Consider the following 21,383-nt stretch of genomic DNA (forward strand, 5'->3'; position numbering starts at 1 on the left):
TGTGTTAATATTTTTCCTTGTTATAATGTATGATTTGCAAAAATAAAAACTGCTGCATCTGTGTTGATGAGAGAATCAAAGTGTATGCGTGTTGTGCACCCGCTACATTATGGCCAAGCATGCGCGCTTAAAATAGCATTATGAACAACGCGCAACGCGCCACTGACTTTAGACTAGTTTTTTTCTGGTCAGTGGCGCAATTGTTTTATAGAACAGCAAAATAGCATGAGGGAAAGTTTGCGCCGGAACACGCCTCCTCTTTGCGCTGAACCGCCCCGGGGAGCGCAAGTGTATTTCTTAGTTAACTGACGTGCGTCTGTGGAGGGAAAAGCCCGCTTTGCGCGGGTGCAAAATAGGAATGATACATGCGTCAGTGTACAAAGTCATTTGTGTTATTTGATTGTATGAAAGCCATAAGCTGACCATACACAATTTTTTCGAACACCTTTGTAAATACAGGTAAGATACTTACGGGTCGATGATTGCCTGGTCAGGTGTTCCTGACTTAAACAATGGCATAGCTTTCGCCTGTTTGTCCGCTCTGAATTGTCCGCTCTGAATAGACAAGTTGATCAAGTGTGTCAGCGGCTTTACAAAAGTGTTTTTATTTCGTTTCAAAAAGACTGAATATAACTGTTGTTAACTGCATTTATAGCTTCAAGCACTTTTGCTTCATTGATCTGCTGAAGTGAGAATGGAGAATATTGGATTATTGATTGATGATTACTGAATTTTAGTTGCGGTTCTGCATTAACTTGTTGCACCAGTTCTTCCACACTGACGAAACAAAAAACGTATTAAATTCCAGTGCTATTTGTTTACTGTCCCTAATCTAAACTGCCTAAGCTCATGGATGATCTTTGATTTGCCTGACGGTTGCACAATACCATTTATTTGCTTCCACATTATAAGAGGGCTTCCCTTGGCTTCTGTTATTGTTGTACTGTAGTACTCATTGAGTGAGTTGTGAACTGCAGAATATGAATGCTTAATTACAGGTGAAAACTTTTCCTAAAATGGAAACCAGCAAGATCATCTCATCTGATAAAGCCACAGTGGTCATCCAAGTGAATCCACAGGTGACACAGAATATCGTGCCTGGAGATGATGGACAGGAGAGCAGAGGAGCACACCGCAGTACGGCTCTTACTGGGTTTTCCAAATCACAGCCAAAGGCACTGGGGGTAATGCATTTAATGAAGAATTATAATTAGGTATGATTTGGGCAATATTTTTAGTGTCTAATTTACTTCTGTGTAAAAAATTAACAGAAAATAAAAAACTGTTATCATATGACCTCAAGTTAATAGGTGTGTGTGTGTTCGTGTTTGTGTGTGCCATTATGAAGAACACTATTGACTCATATCTGCCCTGTCTAGACTGTCCAGATAATGATTGGAGTGGTGGTTTTATTATTGGGTATCGTACGCACCGCCACTACCCCCCGTTACCCACCTATCTCTGTCTTCAGTGGCATCACCTACTGGGGATCCGTTACTGTAAGTGTCATTTAATGGTTTTACTTTAAAGCCTCTCTTCTTGATTACCAGAATGAACTGTGAAATGTCCTGTGTCTCTCAGTTCATCAGTGCTGGATCTCTGTCTGTTGCTGCGCAGAATAAACTTCATCTGTGTGTGGTATGTACATATGTGCTGAAATCTGATAACCTTTCTTTTGCCACATTGTTTCTAATGTATTCATACAATATTATTATTATTATTAAATCATTACAAGCTGTCATACTACACAACATTCCACTTGTGCTCATCCCCAGTCCCTGCCATTGAGTGATCAGTGATTAGTTGAATGAAAGTGAGAAATGTAGAATCTCCTATAAAGTTATTTTTACATCAAATTGCAGCTATTCTGTCAAAATGTATATACATATGAATAATTACAAATTGAGGCAAATAAGTTTTATAAATGCCATAAATTCCCCCTAAAAAACTCTCTTTTACCACAGTAGTCAGAAGCTTGCACATTAATCTCAGATCTCTTATAGAATAATGACCCATTTTTACTATTAAAGGAATGTGGACTAAACGGAGATCTGACTCATTATCAATTTACATATTTAAAACCTGCAGTTCAGGACATTTTATAAGTGTACACCTTTACTCTTCCGGTCACCCTTCACATGTCAGCTTTGTCCCCTGCAGGTGAAAGCCTCTCTTATAATGAATGTGTTCAGTGCCATAACTGCAGCGATCGCCATTGTTCTGATGTCCATAGAGATGGAAATTAAGATTTCCTATCCAAGGTGGAGCTATGGCGATGGTAGTTCTTATGACCGCTATAATTTGAAGGTACTAAATGTACAATGTGCAATACTATATAATTATGTGATCAGTTTTTTTTTCTTTAATTACTGTTTACTCTAATAGTTCACCCAAAAATGACAACTGTGTCATCATCTACTAATTGAAACCATTTTTTACTAATAAAGATTGTCTTTCCAATAGTTATAATGACTAACGACGCAAAATTGTGTTTTAAATAACACAAAAGGCATCATAGAAGTATCATAAAAATGACAAAGTAATCCATGTGACTTGTGCACTCAACCTCAATATAATCGATTGGATATTATTTGTAATCTACTTTTATTTGATCTTGTTGAATATATTTTAGGGCTATGATCTGGGGATCGTTGGAGTAATGCTGGTGTTCTTCATTACTCAGTTCTTCATCTCCATCTGTGTCTCAGCATTTGCCTGCAAAGCCTCCTGTAACACGGACTCTACAGTGGTCAATGTGGCACTAAACCAGGTGTACGATTAAGTGGAAATTATGTAATTTTCTAACTATAACCAGGGTGGCAGTCAGTTTGATCCCAACAACAAGTTTTGTATTTTTAAAATTTAGGTTTAAAAAAGCCACAACCAACCAGAATATGTTTAATTGTAAGCTGCCTTTGACCTCACTGGTCTAAAACTAGGACTATATACGGAACATGTTCAAATTTTAAATAAACTTTTTTTAGTCTTGTATTTCTGAAATAGTCATGCTACATAGAAAACAACTAATTTACTACTAATTAAAAACAACAACTGCACACAGTATGCAAACAATTCAATTCAATTCACGTTTATTAGTATAGCGCTTTTCACAATACTCAGAGCAGCTTTATAGAAAAGGCATGAGTTCACATTACACTGTTATCAGAGGAAACTGTCCAAGTTATGCATTTCAGAAATGTAAATATACAAAGTCATAGTTAGCTAAAATATACTAATTTAAACAATGTAAGAATTCAATGCAGATATAATGAGCTCATTGAAATAATGAATACTTGTTAACAAATGATTATAACATTTAGAAAATATAGCATTAGTGCATGTTGATTCAAAGTCAGCGTCAGCTGAAGTCTTCGCAGGAGTTGGCGCTGAATATAGGAATATAGGAACTATAAGTCAATCACAACTTAACTGAGGCCTTTATGGTGGGTAACAGGGTAACACGTTACAATAACAGTACATGAATAATTCAGGTATTAGTACATGATTAATAATTACTTTACTATGAACTAATGATGAGTTAAGACATGTACTAATGAAGAACTAACCTTAACTACGACATGAGTCATATGAATGTATACCATCTTAACTACACGTTAATACATGCTTGTTAATTAATATATTAAACTAAATCAAACATGCTCTAGATTAGAAGAAAGATGTATTAAAAGGGCACAATGTAAAATTATTCATAAATTTGCCACCAGCAACTGTCACAAACATCAGTGAATGACACTAGATGTCTTGCAATATTTACATTTAACCTTACTCATTGAACACACAATGATGCATTCATCACTAAAAACTATTTAATCTCATTCCGTTTTAAGCGATTCCACTGCTGCCATCAAGAGTGAAATACCTACACTAACATATCCATTAAACAGATGCAATTTATCAAAATTAAAATCAGTGTTAGCACAGATGATGGTTATTTCTGTGGTGATTTTGTGGACTGGTTTACTGTCTTTATATCATAATGCAGTCAGATGTTAGTCTTGTTTTCTTGCTCTTCTTTGGGGTCACTATTGCCCCTTTAAAATGTGTCCACTTTCCTCCTACCGTTCAGTTCCTTCTCCATCCAAATGTGGGCACAGCACCTCTGCTCTTCCACTTCTTTACAAACCACCGAAAAGCACCAAACGATATCTGATTTAGAAGAGCTGAATATGTATAGAACATGTGTAATTGATAACTTTTTTAAGATGTACTCTTGGAGGGCCAAGACAAGAAATGACATAATGATACATTAACAAGTCATGAATTCATGTTACTTTATGAGTAATTAATGAGGAGTTAGTAATAATGTGCCCCCTCAAGTAAAGTCATGACACAGTCAACAAGCCATTACTTTATGTTAGTTTGTTGTTGTTGTTGTTGTTTACTTTATTTATACCCGTAGGTAAATTTGTTTTACAGTGCAATGACATTCTATGGCATCCAATACAAAAAAAACACAAAACACAGGACACTACACTACACATAAGGACAGATAAGTAAATACTCATAAACTTAGTGAAGTGCTCTCAAGAGCATTTCATATGATCTGTTTAATGTCATAAAATCATAAGACCCCTAGTACATATCTGAAAAACACCTCTACAATTTGTTAAGCATATCAATCGCATTTGTTACGAAGCTGCTTTTATATCTTTTCGTTCTACACCTGGGGACTTTAAACCTCCTCGCAGACGGTAATAACTGAAACTCATTTCGCAAAGGGTGAGAGTCATCATTTAAGATTGAAAGGGCCATCCTTTGTAGTTATTTGGCATATAGTGATGCCTCTCCTGGTTTTGACTCACCTATCAAACGGCCAGACCATTTAACTATCTGGTCTAGCTGATTTTTTGCCTTTAATAATATCAGTGAGCTGCTTAAAATTGGACACTATAACAATATCAATAAACATTATCATTATTTTTAAATGTATTTATTAATTAAAAGTTTGTTGCCTCAGGGTAACATTGTACCACAATGGACAAATTGAAACATTTGACATTTTCATGAAGAAAAAAATTATAGATTTATTGAAAACATCAATTTATTTAACTAAACACTTGAACAAACACATGTATCAAGTTTTTAATGAATTACACATTTCATATTTAATAAAAAGTAACATTTATTATCCACCTGTTGCCCTCAGGCAACATTGTACCATCGTGGAACGCAAGTACTACAAACCATCATATCAAGTTACCATATCAAAACATTACAATCGGTGTTGTTTCAGGGTAAAACATTAACAATCACCATAACATTTTCCTAATATGAAGGCCAGGCCTGAACAACAGCAAGATCAAACATGTGGAAGACCTCCCAGGCCGACCTAATGACCCGTGTGAGGTCAGGGGGGCCTGACACCACCAGGGGTCCGACGGGAGCACCCCAAAATCCGAAAATCCCAGAAGCAGCACCGTCTCTTCATCCTGTGTGGCACCACACGCCCCCGTCCCACTCACCCACTATTTGTCCAATTACCCACTATAGTGGCCAAATGTCCCGTTTGACCCAACTGAACGGTCCAAAGCCACGACCCCGTCCCACAAACCCACTATTTGTCCGATTACCCACTATAGTGGCTAAATGTCCCGTCGACCCCGGCTGACCACTCCCAAGCCACACGCCCCCTCCCACTCACCCACTATTTGTCCAATTACCCACTATAGTGGCCAAATGTCCCGTTGACCCCACTGAACGTTCCCAAGCCACGACCCCGTCCCACTCACCCACTATTTGTCCAATTACCCACTATAGCGGCTTAATGTCCCGTCGACCCCGGCTGACCACTCCCAAGCCACACGCCCCCTCCCACTCACCCACTATTTGTCCAATTACCCACTATAGTGGCCAAATGTCCCGTTAACCCCACCGAACGTTCCCAAGCCACGACCCCCTCCCACTCACCCACTATTTGTCCAATTACCCACTATAGTGGCCAAATGTCCCGTTGACCCCACTGAACGTTCCCAAGCCACGACCCCGTCCCACAAACCCACTATTTGTCCGATTACCCACTATAGTGGCTAAATGTCCCGTCGACCCCCGCTGACCACTCCCAAGCCACACGCCCCCTCCCACTCACCCACTATTTGTCCAATTACCCACTATAGTGGCCAAATGTCCCGTTGACCCCACTGAACGTTCCCAAGCCACGACCCCCTCCCACTCACCCACTATTTGTCCAATTACCCACTATAGTGGCCAAATGTCCCGTTGACCCCACTGAACGTTCCCAAGCCACGACCCCGTCCCACAAACCCACTATTTGTCCGAATACCCACTATAGTGGCTAAATGTCCCGTCGACCCCGGCTGACCACTCCCAAGCCACACACCCGTCCCACGAATCCGCTATTTGCCCGATTACCCACTATAGTGGCCAATAGTGACTGTCGAACCATGCTGAGTTTTCAGATTGTAAAAATCCAGATACATTTAGATAGTTCAAACTCTTTTCCTTACAATTAAACTATACTTGTATTCAAACCTAGTATGCCTGGTATGGCCTTATGTGATTCCATTACGGTACAATGTTGCCTCGAGGCAACATGCAGTTTTATGTAATTCCCTATGATACATATGATGATATATAATGTAATGTTTTTGAAAATACTTCTTTACTAACCAATGAACGTGACTAAGATTTTTTGTAGTTGATTATCTGGACAGAAATTAGTGAAAAATGCCCTTGTCAGTGGAGAAAATATGGAGCCATGTGACATGTGCACTTGTGCTGAAAGAGGGAACACAATGGACCCCTGTGGGTCATGTTACCACTCTTTTGCATTTTCATTGGTTAGTATTTGAGTTCCCCTCCCCTTAGAGAGCATTGACAAATAAAATTGTATTAGTTTTTATTTAAAAAAAGCTAAAATAGACTATGTTGCCTGGAGGCAACACCGTACCATAGAGGGTTAAGGATATATGACCGTACCATACTAAAATGGAAAATGACAAAACAGATTCTATAAAAGCATGATAAAACATCTTCATTATTGTTTTATCAAGATTAAATGCAGGTAATCTCCTTAGGCAGTACAAACGCTGGTGCCCCTTTTTGTTCAGAGCCTCACAATTCTCTTCAAATTTTAGTTTCTCATCAATTATGGTCCCAAGGTATTTGTATGATTGTACACACTCTATTTTTTGGCCTTTAATTAAAGTAGGATCCCTTGAATGAGTACTTTTCCTAAAATCGATGAGCATATCTTTGGTCTTTAATATATTTAACTGTAAATAAGAATCATCACACCAGTTGACAAAGTGCTCAATAATTGGACCATGTGAGGTCTCATTCTCCATAAGTAAACTCAAAATCATCCGCATATTTTATAATAAATCTGTTCTCATACATGCTTTGACACATGTTAGTATATAAAATAAATAAAAGTGGGGACAGCACACATCCTTGAGGAGACCCTGTAGAGGAACTCATCTGTTTAGACAAGACACCATTAACTTTTACTCTTTGTGTTCTATTAGTTAGGAAATTCAAAATCCAACCAATCAAATTATTGCTTAACACAAACTGATCTACAAGCCTCTTAATTAAAATGTGTGGTTGAATTGTATTGAACGCCGAAGAAAAGTCAACGAATAAAAGTCTAGCATGTGTCATTTGTCCATCCAAGTGTCCTAATAGCAAATTTAACATTGTGACTGTAGCATCCTGTACTCCTCTGTGAGGTCTATATGCAAACTGCATAGGGTCCAATTGATGTTCTGTCCACCTCAAAATCTCAGACCGTACTAATTTCTCAAGGATTTTCATTAAAACGGAAGTCAAAGCGACCGGCCTAAAATCATTTAGCATCTTAGGGCCTCTACATTTAGGGACCGGAATGACCACCGCATCCTTCCAAAGGATTGGTACATGTTGTGTTTCAGAGACTTATTATAAATTTCATGAAATACAGGGCTCAATTCTTTTGCACATGACTTTAATAGTCTGCCACAAATGCTATCAGGACCTGGACTCTTATTTGGCTTAACACGTCTGAAAGCTTTTTCAACATCCTGAAGGTCAATGTTAAAATGCTGATCATCCATTAACTTAACGCTCAGTTCCTGGATTTCTTTACTAAAATTCGAATTGTCAAAACGACAGTAAAAATCGTTTAGTGCATTTGCTAGTTCAAAATCAGAACTAAAACCATTTAAAATAATCTGATTCTGATTACTGCAGTTTGAGTTTTGAAGGCCTGCTATGGTTTTCATATTTGCCCATGCTGAGCCAGGATTTTTGGATGCCATCTTATTTTCTAGTTTTTCCTTATAGCTTTGTTTAGCTTTAAGAATTTCAATCTTCAAATCCTTAGTAGCCACATGTAAGTCCATAGTTGTTCCGTGTTTAAATGCAATTTTTTTCCTTTGTAAACAGGACTTGACTGATTTAGTAACCCAGGGCTTATTGTTCGAATAGATTTTTACCTTTTTACATGGAATTATCATATCCCTGCAAAAAGCCATATATGAACATTTAACATCAACCATTGAGTCCAAATCGTCACCACAGTCCTGTTCAAAAAAATTTTCCAGTCTGTGCAGCTATAACAGTCTTGTAGACAGGACACAGCATCTTCTGACCACACTCTGATGTCCTTGGTCACAGTTTTCTCCCTTTTTAAAATAGTCTTATATGTAGGCAGCAAATGTACACAATTGTGATCTGACGAGCCCAAGGGTGCCAAGGGTACAGATTTGTATGCACCTCTCACCGATCCATAACACAGATCTAAAGTCTTTCCCCGTCTGGTCGAACAGGAGACATACTGATGGAAAGTTTTAAGAGTCTGTTTTAAGGATACATGATTAAAATCCCCAAGAATGAAATTTGGTGCCTCCGGTGAGCAGTGGCGGATTTAGCAAATTGGGGGCCCAAAGCGAAGGTACGTATGGGGGCCCCCCATATCATCTTTAGGAGAACGGGGGGAAAAAATTACAGACTGAATGGTAGGAAAAGCTAATCTACGGGGAAGTAAAGGTTGGAGAGGAGAAAAAAAAACCTTCCCCAACAGAGAATAAGGTTTCAGATAACACCTGTCTTTGCCAAAATGCCAGGAAACCCAGCACTGTTTATTCTTTTTTTAAGATCAAATCAATATCAATATAACCAGCAAGACAAGTAGTTAGGGTAAACCCCCTCAAACAGCCATATTAGCAAATATTGCCAAGATGAATAGTTGACTTTGTATGAGTGAGTGAGGTTGCAATTGGCATTGCACTTGAGATTGACATTTCAAACATTCTACAAACAAACATTTTTATAGGTTTGTATTAGTTTATATATTTTATAATGTAATAATTTCACAGTCAATCTACAAATGAATGTAGAGACAACATAAAGACAGTATATTTTAAATACTTGTTTAATGGCATCTTTTTATGAATGAAGGTCGATATCACTGATACTAATACAGCTATTGATGTCTGGATAGAAAATATTTTTTCCCCTAATTTTAAACATTAATTATAGCCATCCAACATTACAGTGTAATTGAAAGCCAAAAAATTTACATTTTGTTAGGCTTCAAAAAATATATAACAACTTTTAATTTACGTGAACTTAAAACACTCATCAGATAAACCCATAATAAATGTCATATTTACTTTTGCCCTTTCAGTCTAACAGTATACACGTTCTCCTCAACTAGCGTCACTTCACAGCTGCTGCTGTAGCGGCATGTATCCCCAACAGTAGGCGTAAAAAGGTTTGTCATTTTTGGCAGCGTTGCCAAATACATATCGGCGTCTTTTGTCTTTTTTTCTTTTATTTGAGCCGCTTGGGTAACTTCGTTTTAATTTTCGCGTTTAGACTCGTCTTGCTTCGTTGTCCTGCTTCCCAGTCCTCCTGTCATGTTCATCTTTCGCGGTTTCGCGCCGCGCACCGTTACGGACTAGTCCATTTTATTGCGAAAGTAGGGGGTGTTATGTGTAGAGACAGATAACCATGAACTGGACATTTTAACTACTACTTCAACATTTCAACGTATTTCTTAAGAATATTAATAACATTTACTATGCTTTTGAAGCGTTCATGAGGATAAGGGGCTTTTTCTTTTCTTTTATATATATATTTTTTGAGGTTGGTTGGGGGCCCCCCTACTATGACCGCTGGTAGGGGGCCCCAAGCAGCCGCCTACCTATGCCTCTATGTTAAGACCGCCACTGCCGGTGAGATTGACTGTAACCTCTGTACAACATCAAATACTGTACTAGTAGCCGATGCGGGGTTCGCCTTCGGTTGAATGTAGACAATTGTAATAAAAATCTGAGGGAACTCTCGAGGTACATAGAACGGTCTCAAGGACACCGATAAAAGTTCTACATCAGGTGTACGCTCTCTGACAGTAACACATGAGCAATACCGCTCATTGACGTACAAACATACCCCTCCTCCTTGGGTTTTCCCCGTCACCTCTGATAGTCGATCCAAACGAAAGGGGGCTCCGAATCCATCCATACACAAATCAGCGTCCCGGTTTAAAACTTTAAGAGCACTCCTTCAATAAAACAAAAACGAAACTTTAAAACATTAAAACAAAGGAAAAAACGTTTGTCAAACATATACGAGGACGCCGAACACTCATTCACTGCCAGTCGCTGCGTGCGCATGCGCCTGTTGCAATAGTGTATGGTTAGTTAATCATGAGTTAGTAATGACGTGCCCCCTCAAGTAAAGTCATGACACAATGATGCACTAACAAATCATTAACTAAAATATGAATAAACATATACAATAAGTGCCATCCTTATTCCTTTACACCCATGGTACAAAAAACAAAACAAATATAAAAACGATGTGTAGTTCTTTTTATTTTAATAAGGTATACGCTAATGCTAATTGAAGCATATATGTTTAAACACTTTTTGACAACACTTTTTAAACTTTTTGACAACACGTCTCACCACGAGTGAATGCTGGCGCAACTTGCTGCCGCTGCTCGCTGGTAACCTCTTATCTTTTGACTTTACATACTCACTTTTTGGTTCTAAGACCTAATCGGACATTGTAATTGCCTTCATTTGGAATACTTTATTGAACTAACGGCACTACCGTTTGTCTGAGTCTTCACAGTTAGCTCACCTGTTCTGTTCTGGTTTGAGCCTCATATGGCGTTTTCACTGGCCGTCGATGCTGCTTAAATCTTCCTGTACAATGTGGGCCAGTAGAACATACATCTTGTTTGTCTGTGTCTGGCTCTTTTTACTGCCTGTTCACCTGCTAGTGACGGGTTTGCTTCAGTATCTGGCCATTGACCTGCTCCGACTGTGCTGTCACCAGCCTGGACCTGCGCCGGAGGCTTTCCATCTTCTCCATCGCCTTCCAGCCTCGTCGGAGATATATCCACCGAGGGTCCTGCCGGAATTTCCACCACAACAACTCAACAGTAATAAAGTCCATCTGGTCCAGCTCACGTTGCCCTCCACGCTACATCAACCGGGCTGTCAACCACAGTGTGTTAGCCCGCCTAGCTCGATCGGCTAGCACCACCACCAGCTGTGACAACACTGCACTGAACTTCGCTCTGCTCAACATCCGCTCACTGACAGACATCTCATCCAGGACCTCAACTCCGATCGTAAGCTAGACTTTCTCTGTTTAACTGAGACATGGCAACAGGCCAACGACTTTTCTCAGCTCAATGAATCCACTCCTAGTGGGTGTGTTTACATCTGTTATCCCCGTGGCTCCGGCCGGGGAGGAAGTTTTGCGATAATTTATCGCGAGAAGTGGAAAGTCTCGCTGATATCCGTGCCTGTCTCTAGCTTGTTTGAATCTGCTGTCTGCAAGTTGTCTGGTCCCACCCCAACCATCATTGCTACTGTCTAAAATTGCAAAACCGAATAGTGAATTTTAAATGATTTTGCTGCCTTTCTCACTCTCACCTAACATAATACTGCTAGGTGATTTTAATATCCTCTAAAAGACTTCATCTCCTGCCTTGAGAGTTTTGGATGCCAGCAATGTCACGGTTCGTAAATACATTGTTCCTTCTTGTCTCGTGTAGTTGTTGTTATGTGTGTGGACGTGTGTGATTGTGGGCGTGACGGCTCGTTTCACTTGATCAGCGATCAGCTGATCAATCTCCCCTCCAGCTGCATCCAATCTGCTCTCCCATAAATACTCACTGCATTCTTCTCTCCTTGTCAGCTCATTGTTTGATGTTCTCGTTTGTTGTCCTGTTCCTGTCGTCCTTGCTGTGTTGCGGTTCGTTCCTGTCCTGGTTCCGGTTTCTGTTCGTGTCTGGATTACTCACCATCACTCTTCGTCACCTCAGCACTCTTCTCTTGGACTCTGACCATCTTGTCCCTGCGTCACCAAACGCTCTTGAGACTGTTCATCATTCTACCTAATAAACGAGTTACTTGCACTTTTGCTTCCGCCTCATTCGTCATGACAGAACGATCTGAACCTCAGATGGAAGCAGCGGGTAGTTCGTCGGCGTTGGAGGATTTTGTGAACACCAGCATTAGACGCATGGACAACCAGGAGAGAGGTCTTAACGACACTACTCGGGCCGTGCAAGCTTTGGTGACACAGGTGTCCGAGCTCACCCAGCAACTACAACATCTGCAAGCTCCCACTGCACCACCGGAGAGCGCTCTACAGCCGGAGCCCCGCCTACCTGTTCCACAATCCTATGCCAGTGAGCCTAATTATTGCAGGGCATTTTTGACTCGGTGCTCTATGCATTTTTCATTGCAGCCCAGGAGCTTTTGCAACGAACAGGCTAAGGTAGCCTTTTTGCTCACGCTGCTCACGGGGAAGGCAGCATTATTGGGGATGTCGGTGTGGGAGAACCAAGATCCCTGCTGCGCCTCGTTCCAGGCACTCGCCGCCGAGATGAAGAGGGTGTTCGACAGAGCCATAGCCGGGAGAGAGGCAGCTCGCATGCTCACCGAACTCAAGCAGGGTGAAAAGTCGGTGTCAGAGTATTCAATCGAATTCAGAACCCTGGCGGCTGAGTGCCGTTGGAACGAGGAGGCGCAGTGGGACATATTCCTGCATGGGTTAGCTGACCGCGTCTAGAAGGAGATTTATGCCCTGGACCTCCCCACTTCGCTGAATGCCCTGGTGGACCTGGCCCTCCGGGTTGATGCACGCCTGACCAGAGTGGAACGGTGGAGACTGCCCAGTCGGTCTCTAGAGGGTGTCGAGAGTCAGCGGTCCAGCGGCGGGGACGCGGTCAGCCCCGTCTACGATCACGAACCATGCAGGTCGGGCGAGCTCGACTTTCTCGGGAGGAGAAGGAAAGGCGGATATCCCAAGGGCTCTGCTTGTACTGCGGGGCCTCGGGTCATTTCGCCTATAACTGCCCAGTAAAAGGCACAGCCCGGCAGTAAGTATGAGGCTACTGTCGGTGGGATCTCCGCTGCGAAGACCTCATCTACATCTACACTCCTCCCGGGAAGACTAAGATGGTCAACTCACGATCACAATTGTCAAGCACTGGTGGACTCGGGAGCCGAAGGTAATTTTATGGACCATTCGTTTGCACGCAGATTTCAAGTTCCTGTTTTACCACTCACACACAAGATAGCAGTCCACGCACTCAACGGCCAAGATCTACCCACCATCTCTCTCATCACCGAACCCAACACGCTTATTACTTCTGGCAACCATTCGGAAATGATTTCATTTTATGTTCTGGACTCCCCTCTTGCACCCATTGTGCTGGGGCACCCATGGCTCATCAAGCACAACCCAAAAATAGACTGGCAGCAGAGAGCAGTATTGGAGTGGAGCAGTAAATGTCATGAGTCCTGTCTTGTGTCTGCTTGTTCGTCTGTTTCTGTCTCTGTCTTTCAGGAGGAGGCAATGGATTTATCTAACGTGCCCACGGAGAATCTAGACCTGAAGGAAGTGTTCAGTAAGTCTCGTGCTGCTTCTCTCCCTCCGCATCGTCCCTATGACTGTGCCATAGATTTACTGTCAGGTAAATCTATTCTTCTGCCTCTTTATCTTCTCCTCATCAGGGTTGTCTTCAGCGTCAGACTGCAGCTGCTCTTCAGCGTCGACCTCGCCGGCTTTTCTCTTCTTCTTCTTCTTGTCTTTCGGTGTGGTCTCGCGCGCAGCGACGGCCCGTTCGGGCTCCACCAGGGAGTAATCGGTGAGCTCCTCGAAGCACACCAGGCCGTCGAGCCCCTGGTCCGAGAACAGACTGGGGTCCACATCCACGGGCTTCCACCGGCCCCGGACCACGATGCCCCGCCGGGAGGACAGCAGGCGCCCGCTGCCCTTCTTCACCTTCTTCTTCATCTTCATCTCCTGCGGGAGAGAGAGAGAGTCAGAGGAACAGCGGTGTGCAGGTACGGCCATATGTGTGCATCGGTACATACATCATAATTCAATTTAATGACAAAATGAAGAATAGCATATTCATCAAGAGAGATGAGATTAGTGTCATCTATCGTGTGGTCAGGAGCAATAATGAAGGTGGGTCATCTGACTCTTAATTTACCCTGTTATTGGAGCATTTACTCTACAGTCTGAGCAAACATGAGGAATACAGGACTTTGGGTTTGTGTGTGCTGAATATGGGCTGGGAAATCATGAGATAAAACGATCCTGCTGCAACTCATCATGTAAACACTATAGACTTAAATATAAAAGTTGACTGTAATAATTCAATTCACATTTGTCCACATTACACTTTACAGTGATCTGTTATCAGAGGAAACTGTCTAAGTTATGTATTTCAGAAATGTACATATACATAATCACAGTTAGATAAAAATGTATTAATTTAAACAATGTAATAGTTTAAGGCAGAAACAATGAGCTCATTGAAGTAATGAATACTATACTAGTAATATAAAGATACTTAAACAAAAACAGCATGGCATTATAAAAGGTTACACTTCATTTTAAGGTGTCCGTGTTTAAGCACCGGGTAATTTTAATTAACAACAAATACATACTATAGGATTAAAGTTATCGTTTGGTTGAGGGTTAGTTGCTATTAATTATGCATAATTCACTGTCATTACTACAGTAAGTACAGGTATGTAACAACAGGACACGGTGAAATAAAGTGTTATAATACTATGCAAAACAAGGTAATCTCATTGTATGTGTGTTGTAGCTTAGTAATATCACTGAATGTGTTCCGACAATCTACAACAAGCACATTACACTCTAAAAATTGCTGGGTTAAAAACAACCCAATTGGCAACCCAGCGCTGGGTAAATATTGGACAGAACACATGCTGGGTTAAATTGACCCAGTGACATTTCAACCCAGCATGCTGGGTTGTTGAGAAAACCCAAGATGTAGTCATTTTTTACCATTAATGGATTTGCTATTCTGGGTTATTTTTGCTGGGTTATTCTTATAATTTCACCTGTGCTTTACTGTTAACTATGAATCAAGAAATAATGAAATAAGAACATGTTAGACTGTCAAAATAATCTTTTTTAATGCTTGTCAACTGACATTCACAAACGTGTTAAAATTGGAAGCACATTAAATTTAAATGCAAAAATCATTTAGTGCTGCAAAGTTAAATATTGTCAGTAGTAAATAGCCTACGGCACCTGTCAAAATGATTGATTGCAGGTGGGCGTGTCTATCCTTTGATCTTCCCCCGCCCCTTCCGGTTCCTCCCCTTCCTGCCCCACCCCCTTGGCCCACCCCTTCCGGTTCCGCCCCTTCCTGTTACCTTTGACCTAGTTTCCGCCCCTTCCTGTTACAGCTTCTGTCAAAATGATGGATGATGACCTTTATCTAGTTCCGCCCCTTGTGGTTACAGCTTCTGTCAAAATGATGAACTGTTTGAAGTTTGTTTGATCTAGTTCCGCCCCTTGCAGTTAAAAAGTTTCTGTCAAAATGATGGATTGTTTGAAGTTTGTTTGATCTAGTTCCGCCCCTTGCAGTTAAAAAGTTTCTGTCAAAAATGATGACAGTTTGTTTAATCGTTTGAAGTTAGTGTTTTGTTACAAAGCGATGGATTGTTATTATTTAGCGCATCCCCTCGCTATGCCTAAGCTTATCATAGCAGGTGTGTGTGAAAGTGATAAGAAAAAACTGTTATAGTTTATCTGTTCTTTAAAAGAATATAAAATAAAATCTTACATGTTTAGAGAGCAGGGGTTTTCTTCCCACACGGTAGCGCCGGATCTCTCTGAAAACTATCTCCAATTATAATTTTTTGGACCGTAGGGAGTCGTTTGTGTGTGTGTGTGTGTGTGTGTGTGTGTGTGTGTGTGTGTGTGTGTGTGTGTGTGTGTGTGTGTGTGTGTGTGTGTGCACGCGTATGTTGCAGTGGCATGGATCTCCTCCCCTCCCTCCACATTGCTGGGGACCTTGAAAGTTTATCTCACACAGAAGTTGAAAAAAGCATGTTGTTCATTTAAAATCTTACTAAATTACTGAAGTTGAAAAGCATTCTGTTCCTTTAAAATAAATATTTGACAAATTTACTGTAGCAATTATGTTAGATAAAAATAAAATCATCTTACATTTTTACCAGGGTTGAAGTAGCTCCTAGCACATAGATGTCCATATTGACCATTTAAAGTTGAAAAGAACCCCCAGATTATTTCTGTCTTTCTCACACCAGCGTTTGACAGTCAGAGGGGTGTGTTCAGTGATCAGAATGAGACTGTGAATGTTTTGCTAAATTTATTTTCATAGTGTATAAGCATTAAAAGTTTGAAATAGACCTTTTTAAAAATATGATTTTAATTAAATTCAATGAATTCATAAAAAACAAATATGCTATATCGATGGTCTCTGGGGAAAACTTGACTATATTTTTTTATTTATCAGGGTGCATGTAAAGAACTTTGAAATTTGGCGGCTCTCACAACTTATCACACACATTGTGTGAAATGTTTAATAATTCCTCAAGTAGTATCTGTGAGAAAATCCCCACATATGGCTATAGTGAGAGAGCTACAATGAAGACTTTTAGAATCTGTGATGCCTCAGGCCTGGGGAAAACTTGACTATATATATTTTTTTTTTTTATCAGGGTGTATGTAAAGAACTTTGAAATTTGGCGGCTCTCACAACTTATCACACACATTGTGTGAAATGTTTAATAATTCCTCAAGTAGTATCTGTGAGAAAATCCCCACATATGGCTATAGTGAGAGAGCTACAATGAAGACTTTTAGAATCTGTGATGCCTCAGGCCGAGCCCCATTGATAGCCTGCTTATAAGCTCCTTCCGATCACCAGCACATCTTCAGAGAAATACGTTACTTTACAATAATGTTAGCTTCAGGATATAGGGTGACAGAGCAGATGAGCCTCTGTGCATCATGTAATGTTAGTCTGCTAACGCCTTTCCAGAGCCAAAGTTTTGTTCGTACTAAATTTATTTCAAAGCATAATCGTAAAAGTTTAAATATGATCTTTTAAAAATGAAAAGATTGTTTAAATTAAATCTTTATAGTTTTAATACATTCGTATGTTTTAGAAGATTACTGTAATGATTTTGTTTAACGGTGACCTAAAGTATAATTGTTATTAATATAGCCATAATGATTTTTGAACTGTAACAGCATATTCTACCCCATACACGACCATCACAGAAAACTACATTTTTACATTGTTTTTTACATACTGTTTTGCACTGGTTCCATAAAATCAAATAAAGTATATAACTCAATGTATAATGACAAATGTATTCAAACAATTTAACCTTAGTTTTAGCTAAATTAATATATATATATATATAAATTATATATATATAAATATAAAATAACTCACACTCACAATAGCTTCACACCCTCACAGAGACGAGAGGAGTGACAGTCCAGATGAGCCTCTGGGGTCACATATGCAATGCTAGTCTGCTTTTCAGAGGTTTATTCATATTAAACTCGTTTAAAAGCATAATCTTAAAAGTTTAAATGAGATCTTTTAAAATTGAAAAAAACGGTTTAAATAAAATCTTTAAAGTTTTATTAAAATCGTATCTTCTATTTATCTTCTTAGAAGACTTCTGTATGATATAAATGATTTTCATAAAGCTATTATTTTTACTAAACATTGTTTGTTCAAAAAATTAAAAAAATGTTATAAATCAAGAACTGTGCTTTGGCGTCTTAGATCTTATTTCAAATAGTTTTTGTCCATGCGACATGAAACATGTTGTCAAAGTTTGTCACAAAGTTTTTGTTTTAAAAGAAATCCCAGGACTCTACATTGCTCTTATTTAGATTAAGTTGTATCATTTAGAAAATCACCACACATCTTCAGAGACGCAATGTGCCTCTGTGCTCCATGACGCAGCATAAGTTTGTCTTGAGCGAATATTTAATTTTACTCGTCTTAATTCAAAGCATGTTCTTACTTTTTCTGCAGTAGCTACGACCTATTGTACGTATAAGATATATCATATTTACTTTTCTTGCATCTCTCAAACTATCCTTATTCATTGTGGAAGCACACAGGGTGAAACCCTTCACTGAGAATATACTATCGGTTATCTACTCAAAATATATGTAGAAGTTTAAAATGTTAGCATTTGTTGATGCGACAGGGCACATGAACAGACTTTGGGGAGAGCTGATGATACTATAGCAGGAAACATGCCCCTTTGACCTCCTCCATTTTTGTAGGCTTTTTGTTAAATACCCCATAGCTTAGTCCTTAAAAGGTACGCTGTGTTGGAATTTCCCCATCTAGCGGTGAAATTGTATTTTGCATTCAAACGCATAGTGCTCTCTAGCGCTTCGCTTTTTCAAATGCATGTTGCAACTACGGTAACCGCTATGTGCCAAGAAGCTACGACATGTCGTCCAATTGCACTTCATCGAGTTTAACTATACACGTTCTACCGTTATGTTGCCTATATAATGAATTACACAACCACGGAATGAAAAAGCTTGTAATTTAGACCATAACACTGACTTAACTGTCGACGAGAAAGCAGGACTTCAGTGCCCCTTTCAAAGTCTTTCTCCTTCATTAGCTCTATCCACCTGGGAAAAGCTATCCCGATATTTACCGTCGTTTTGAATTTGCCGGACACGTTTCACTTTAAATTAATTTTTTAAGCTTTATCATGGCTACGAGGATTGCATTATGAAGTGCCGTGCAATCTTTCAAATTTGCCGGGGGAGTGACAAGCGCCTCTCACTGACCTTCTTGTGTCCGTTTCAGATGGTTTCAGTCAGCCGGCTCTAAACGAAAACGTGTTGTAGAAACGTGTTGAGGTAGCCTAGTGCTTTTTGTACCCCTCCGCTATTATAGTTTTTTCAAGATGGCGGAACGACATGAAGGCCTCCATGGACTTACCCGTCAGAACATTGGCAGAGCTAATTTTACACCAATGAGGTCATATTTATGAATAAAGCCATTGAGCTATAAAAATACTTTTTAATTCCCCTTAAAACCAAAGATTAAGTTTAATGACACAACGGTCCACCCAAAATCAAATACTTTATACGATTTTTATTACACTTTTCAAAGGGTAATCTTACTTTAAAGTTTGAACAAAAATGTAAAAGCGCTTCTTCATTTTTGCCGTGTTCTGACACAATGTCATTAATTGGTACTTTTTTTCCTTTAAACTTCTTTTAAAATATACTTTTCTTATTTATACAAAGGTTCAATTTCAATTCATTTCCTAGCAAGTATAAAGTAAAAAATATGATATATGATATGTCTGATGCAAAGTTTTTGCAAAAGAAATATGTGCCGCAAAACACCAAACAGTTCAACTCAGACGTAGACTAAAAATTCCCTTGGCTAGAAAAAATCTCTACAAAAGATCGTTTCTTCCTATGGCAGTGATTATCTTAAATCGAACAGTGTTTTAATTGAAACAATAGAGCAACTGTTTAACTATATTATTTTTTGTATTTGTGTTGTTGATACAGTATGTGATGTGTCTTATGGTACAATGTCAAAGAAAAATTTCCACTCTGTGAAAACAGACTGGACAATAAAGTTCAATCAATCAATCAAACGTAAGGTGGTTTTTCAGATTTTCCGCCAAAAATCAAATACTGTATTAACCTTTTCAAAGATTAATCTAGCTTATAAAGTTAGAATACAAAACCAAAGATATCTTCATACCTGTTGTGTTCTGACACAAGGCCATTAACCGGTTCTTTTTTCTTTTATAAATTTACTGTCTACAAATATCAGCCTGATAAATATGTACTTAATACACGATTAAACAAGATAATCATGCTACCAAATACGTCTGACACAATGTTTTTAAGAAAAAGCAGTGTTTTAAAATGCAACTAAACCAGATGATTTTTCTTTTGACAAACCTACAGAAATGCCTGTTGATTACTAAGTTTCAGGCATAGCTCAACCATGCAATGTTTGAGAAAGCTAATATTGGTGTAATCTTTGCTCGGTCTCACCCACAAACGCAAAACTTTGTGTTGGGTGATTCGGGCATAGCTTTTTACTAAAAGAAAATATTATGGAAGTCATTATCAAACTATTTTATTTATTAATATTAGGGTTTCCTGCTGATTTAAAGTTTTTGTTATTAACTAATACCTTTATTTTTTTACATCCAGCACAAATTTTTTCAAAAATTGTTCTCTGACCCCAAATAAACAGATAATGGAATGTTCACAAGTTACAGTTAGATATTCTCCTGCTTAGTATGTGTGTAAATAGTGGTGCTTAAATGTTTGGCTGTATTTTGTCACACCGTAGTGATGCAAAGTTTCACACTCTTGTAAAGACTATGGTCTAACTGTAAAACATAATCTTTATACATGAATTCAAAAGACCAAATCAATAAGAAAAGCACCGTTTATAATAATACATACACAAAAGTTCAAAAATGATGGTTTTATTACTATTACTATTCAGATACCAGACGACACTGGTTCACATTTTGAATGTGTGTCTGTTTTAGGTGTGACTTTTCTTTGAGAGCCGTCAACATTCATTGTTTATAGGAATAAATGACCATTAATTCCCCAGATTAATTAGTGTTTGTTCTCTGATGTATTTCTGTTTGACTAAATTGCAACTTTCCCTCTATCTACGATGTGGCATCACACAAAGTATTAACATGCTGTTAATATAAGCAAGTATTACTTGAGTTACTTACTTATAAGTAACTATTAACACGAAAAGCAAGCGCATGCTGTTTTACACGTAAACTATTACAACAGAATCACATATGACTTTTGCACTGAGAGAGGCGTAGGCCTATTCATTAAGACTGTTAAACAAAGTTCGGTGTTTAAAATTAAAATTGCACAAAAGTAAATGCTAGTGATCAACTTGCTAAAAAGTAAATTCAGCGTGACCCAACAAATACGAAAAGCCATTCGTGAGCAGTTTTGAAAGTTTGTAATTGACATCATGTTTCTTTTTGTTTTTGTACAGTTTGCAAAAACTATAGTCTACGAACGTGGTCAAA

At 39.2% G+C, this 21,383-nt stretch overlaps 1 protein-coding gene across 1 annotated transcript; it reads left to right on the plus strand.

Moving 5' to 3' along the window:
* Positions 1–1,016: 1,016 nt before the first annotated feature.
* LOC130082694 (membrane-spanning 4-domains subfamily A member 4A-like) lies at positions 1,017–11,614 on the plus strand. Its single transcript, XM_056247550.1, has 6 exons — positions 1,017–1,184; positions 1,380–1,499; positions 1,582–1,638; positions 2,161–2,307; positions 2,633–2,772; positions 11,308–11,614. Exons 1-6 carry the CDS (start codon positions 1,017–1,019, stop codon positions 11,612–11,614), a joined length of 939 nt encoding a protein of 312 aa, XP_056103525.1.
* Positions 11,615–21,383: the final 9,769 nt, after the last annotated feature.

The sequence above is a fragment of the Rhinichthys klamathensis genome, unplaced genomic scaffold, assembly GCF_029890125.1.
Source record: "Rhinichthys klamathensis goyatoka isolate OS25496 unplaced genomic scaffold, OSU_Roscu_1.1 h1tg000049l_1, whole genome shotgun sequence".
Classification (NCBI taxonomy): Eukaryota; Metazoa; Chordata; class Actinopteri; order Cypriniformes; family Leuciscidae; genus Rhinichthys; species Rhinichthys klamathensis.

Excerpts from the sequence above, each read along its gene's own strand:
- LOC130082694 (XM_056247550.1), top strand. The coding sequence starts at position 1,017 with ATGGAAACCAGCAAGATCATCTCATCTGATAAAGCCACAGTGGTCATC. Across the intron at positions 1,639-2,160 it reads ATAAACTTCATCTGTGTGTG|GTGAAAGCCTCTCTTATAAT; the intron begins GTATGTACATAT and ends TGTCCCCTGCAG. Across the intron at positions 2,773-11,307 it reads AATGTGGCACTAAACCAGGT|CCTGGACCTGCGCCGGAGGC; the intron begins GTACGATTAAGT and ends TGCTGTCACCAG.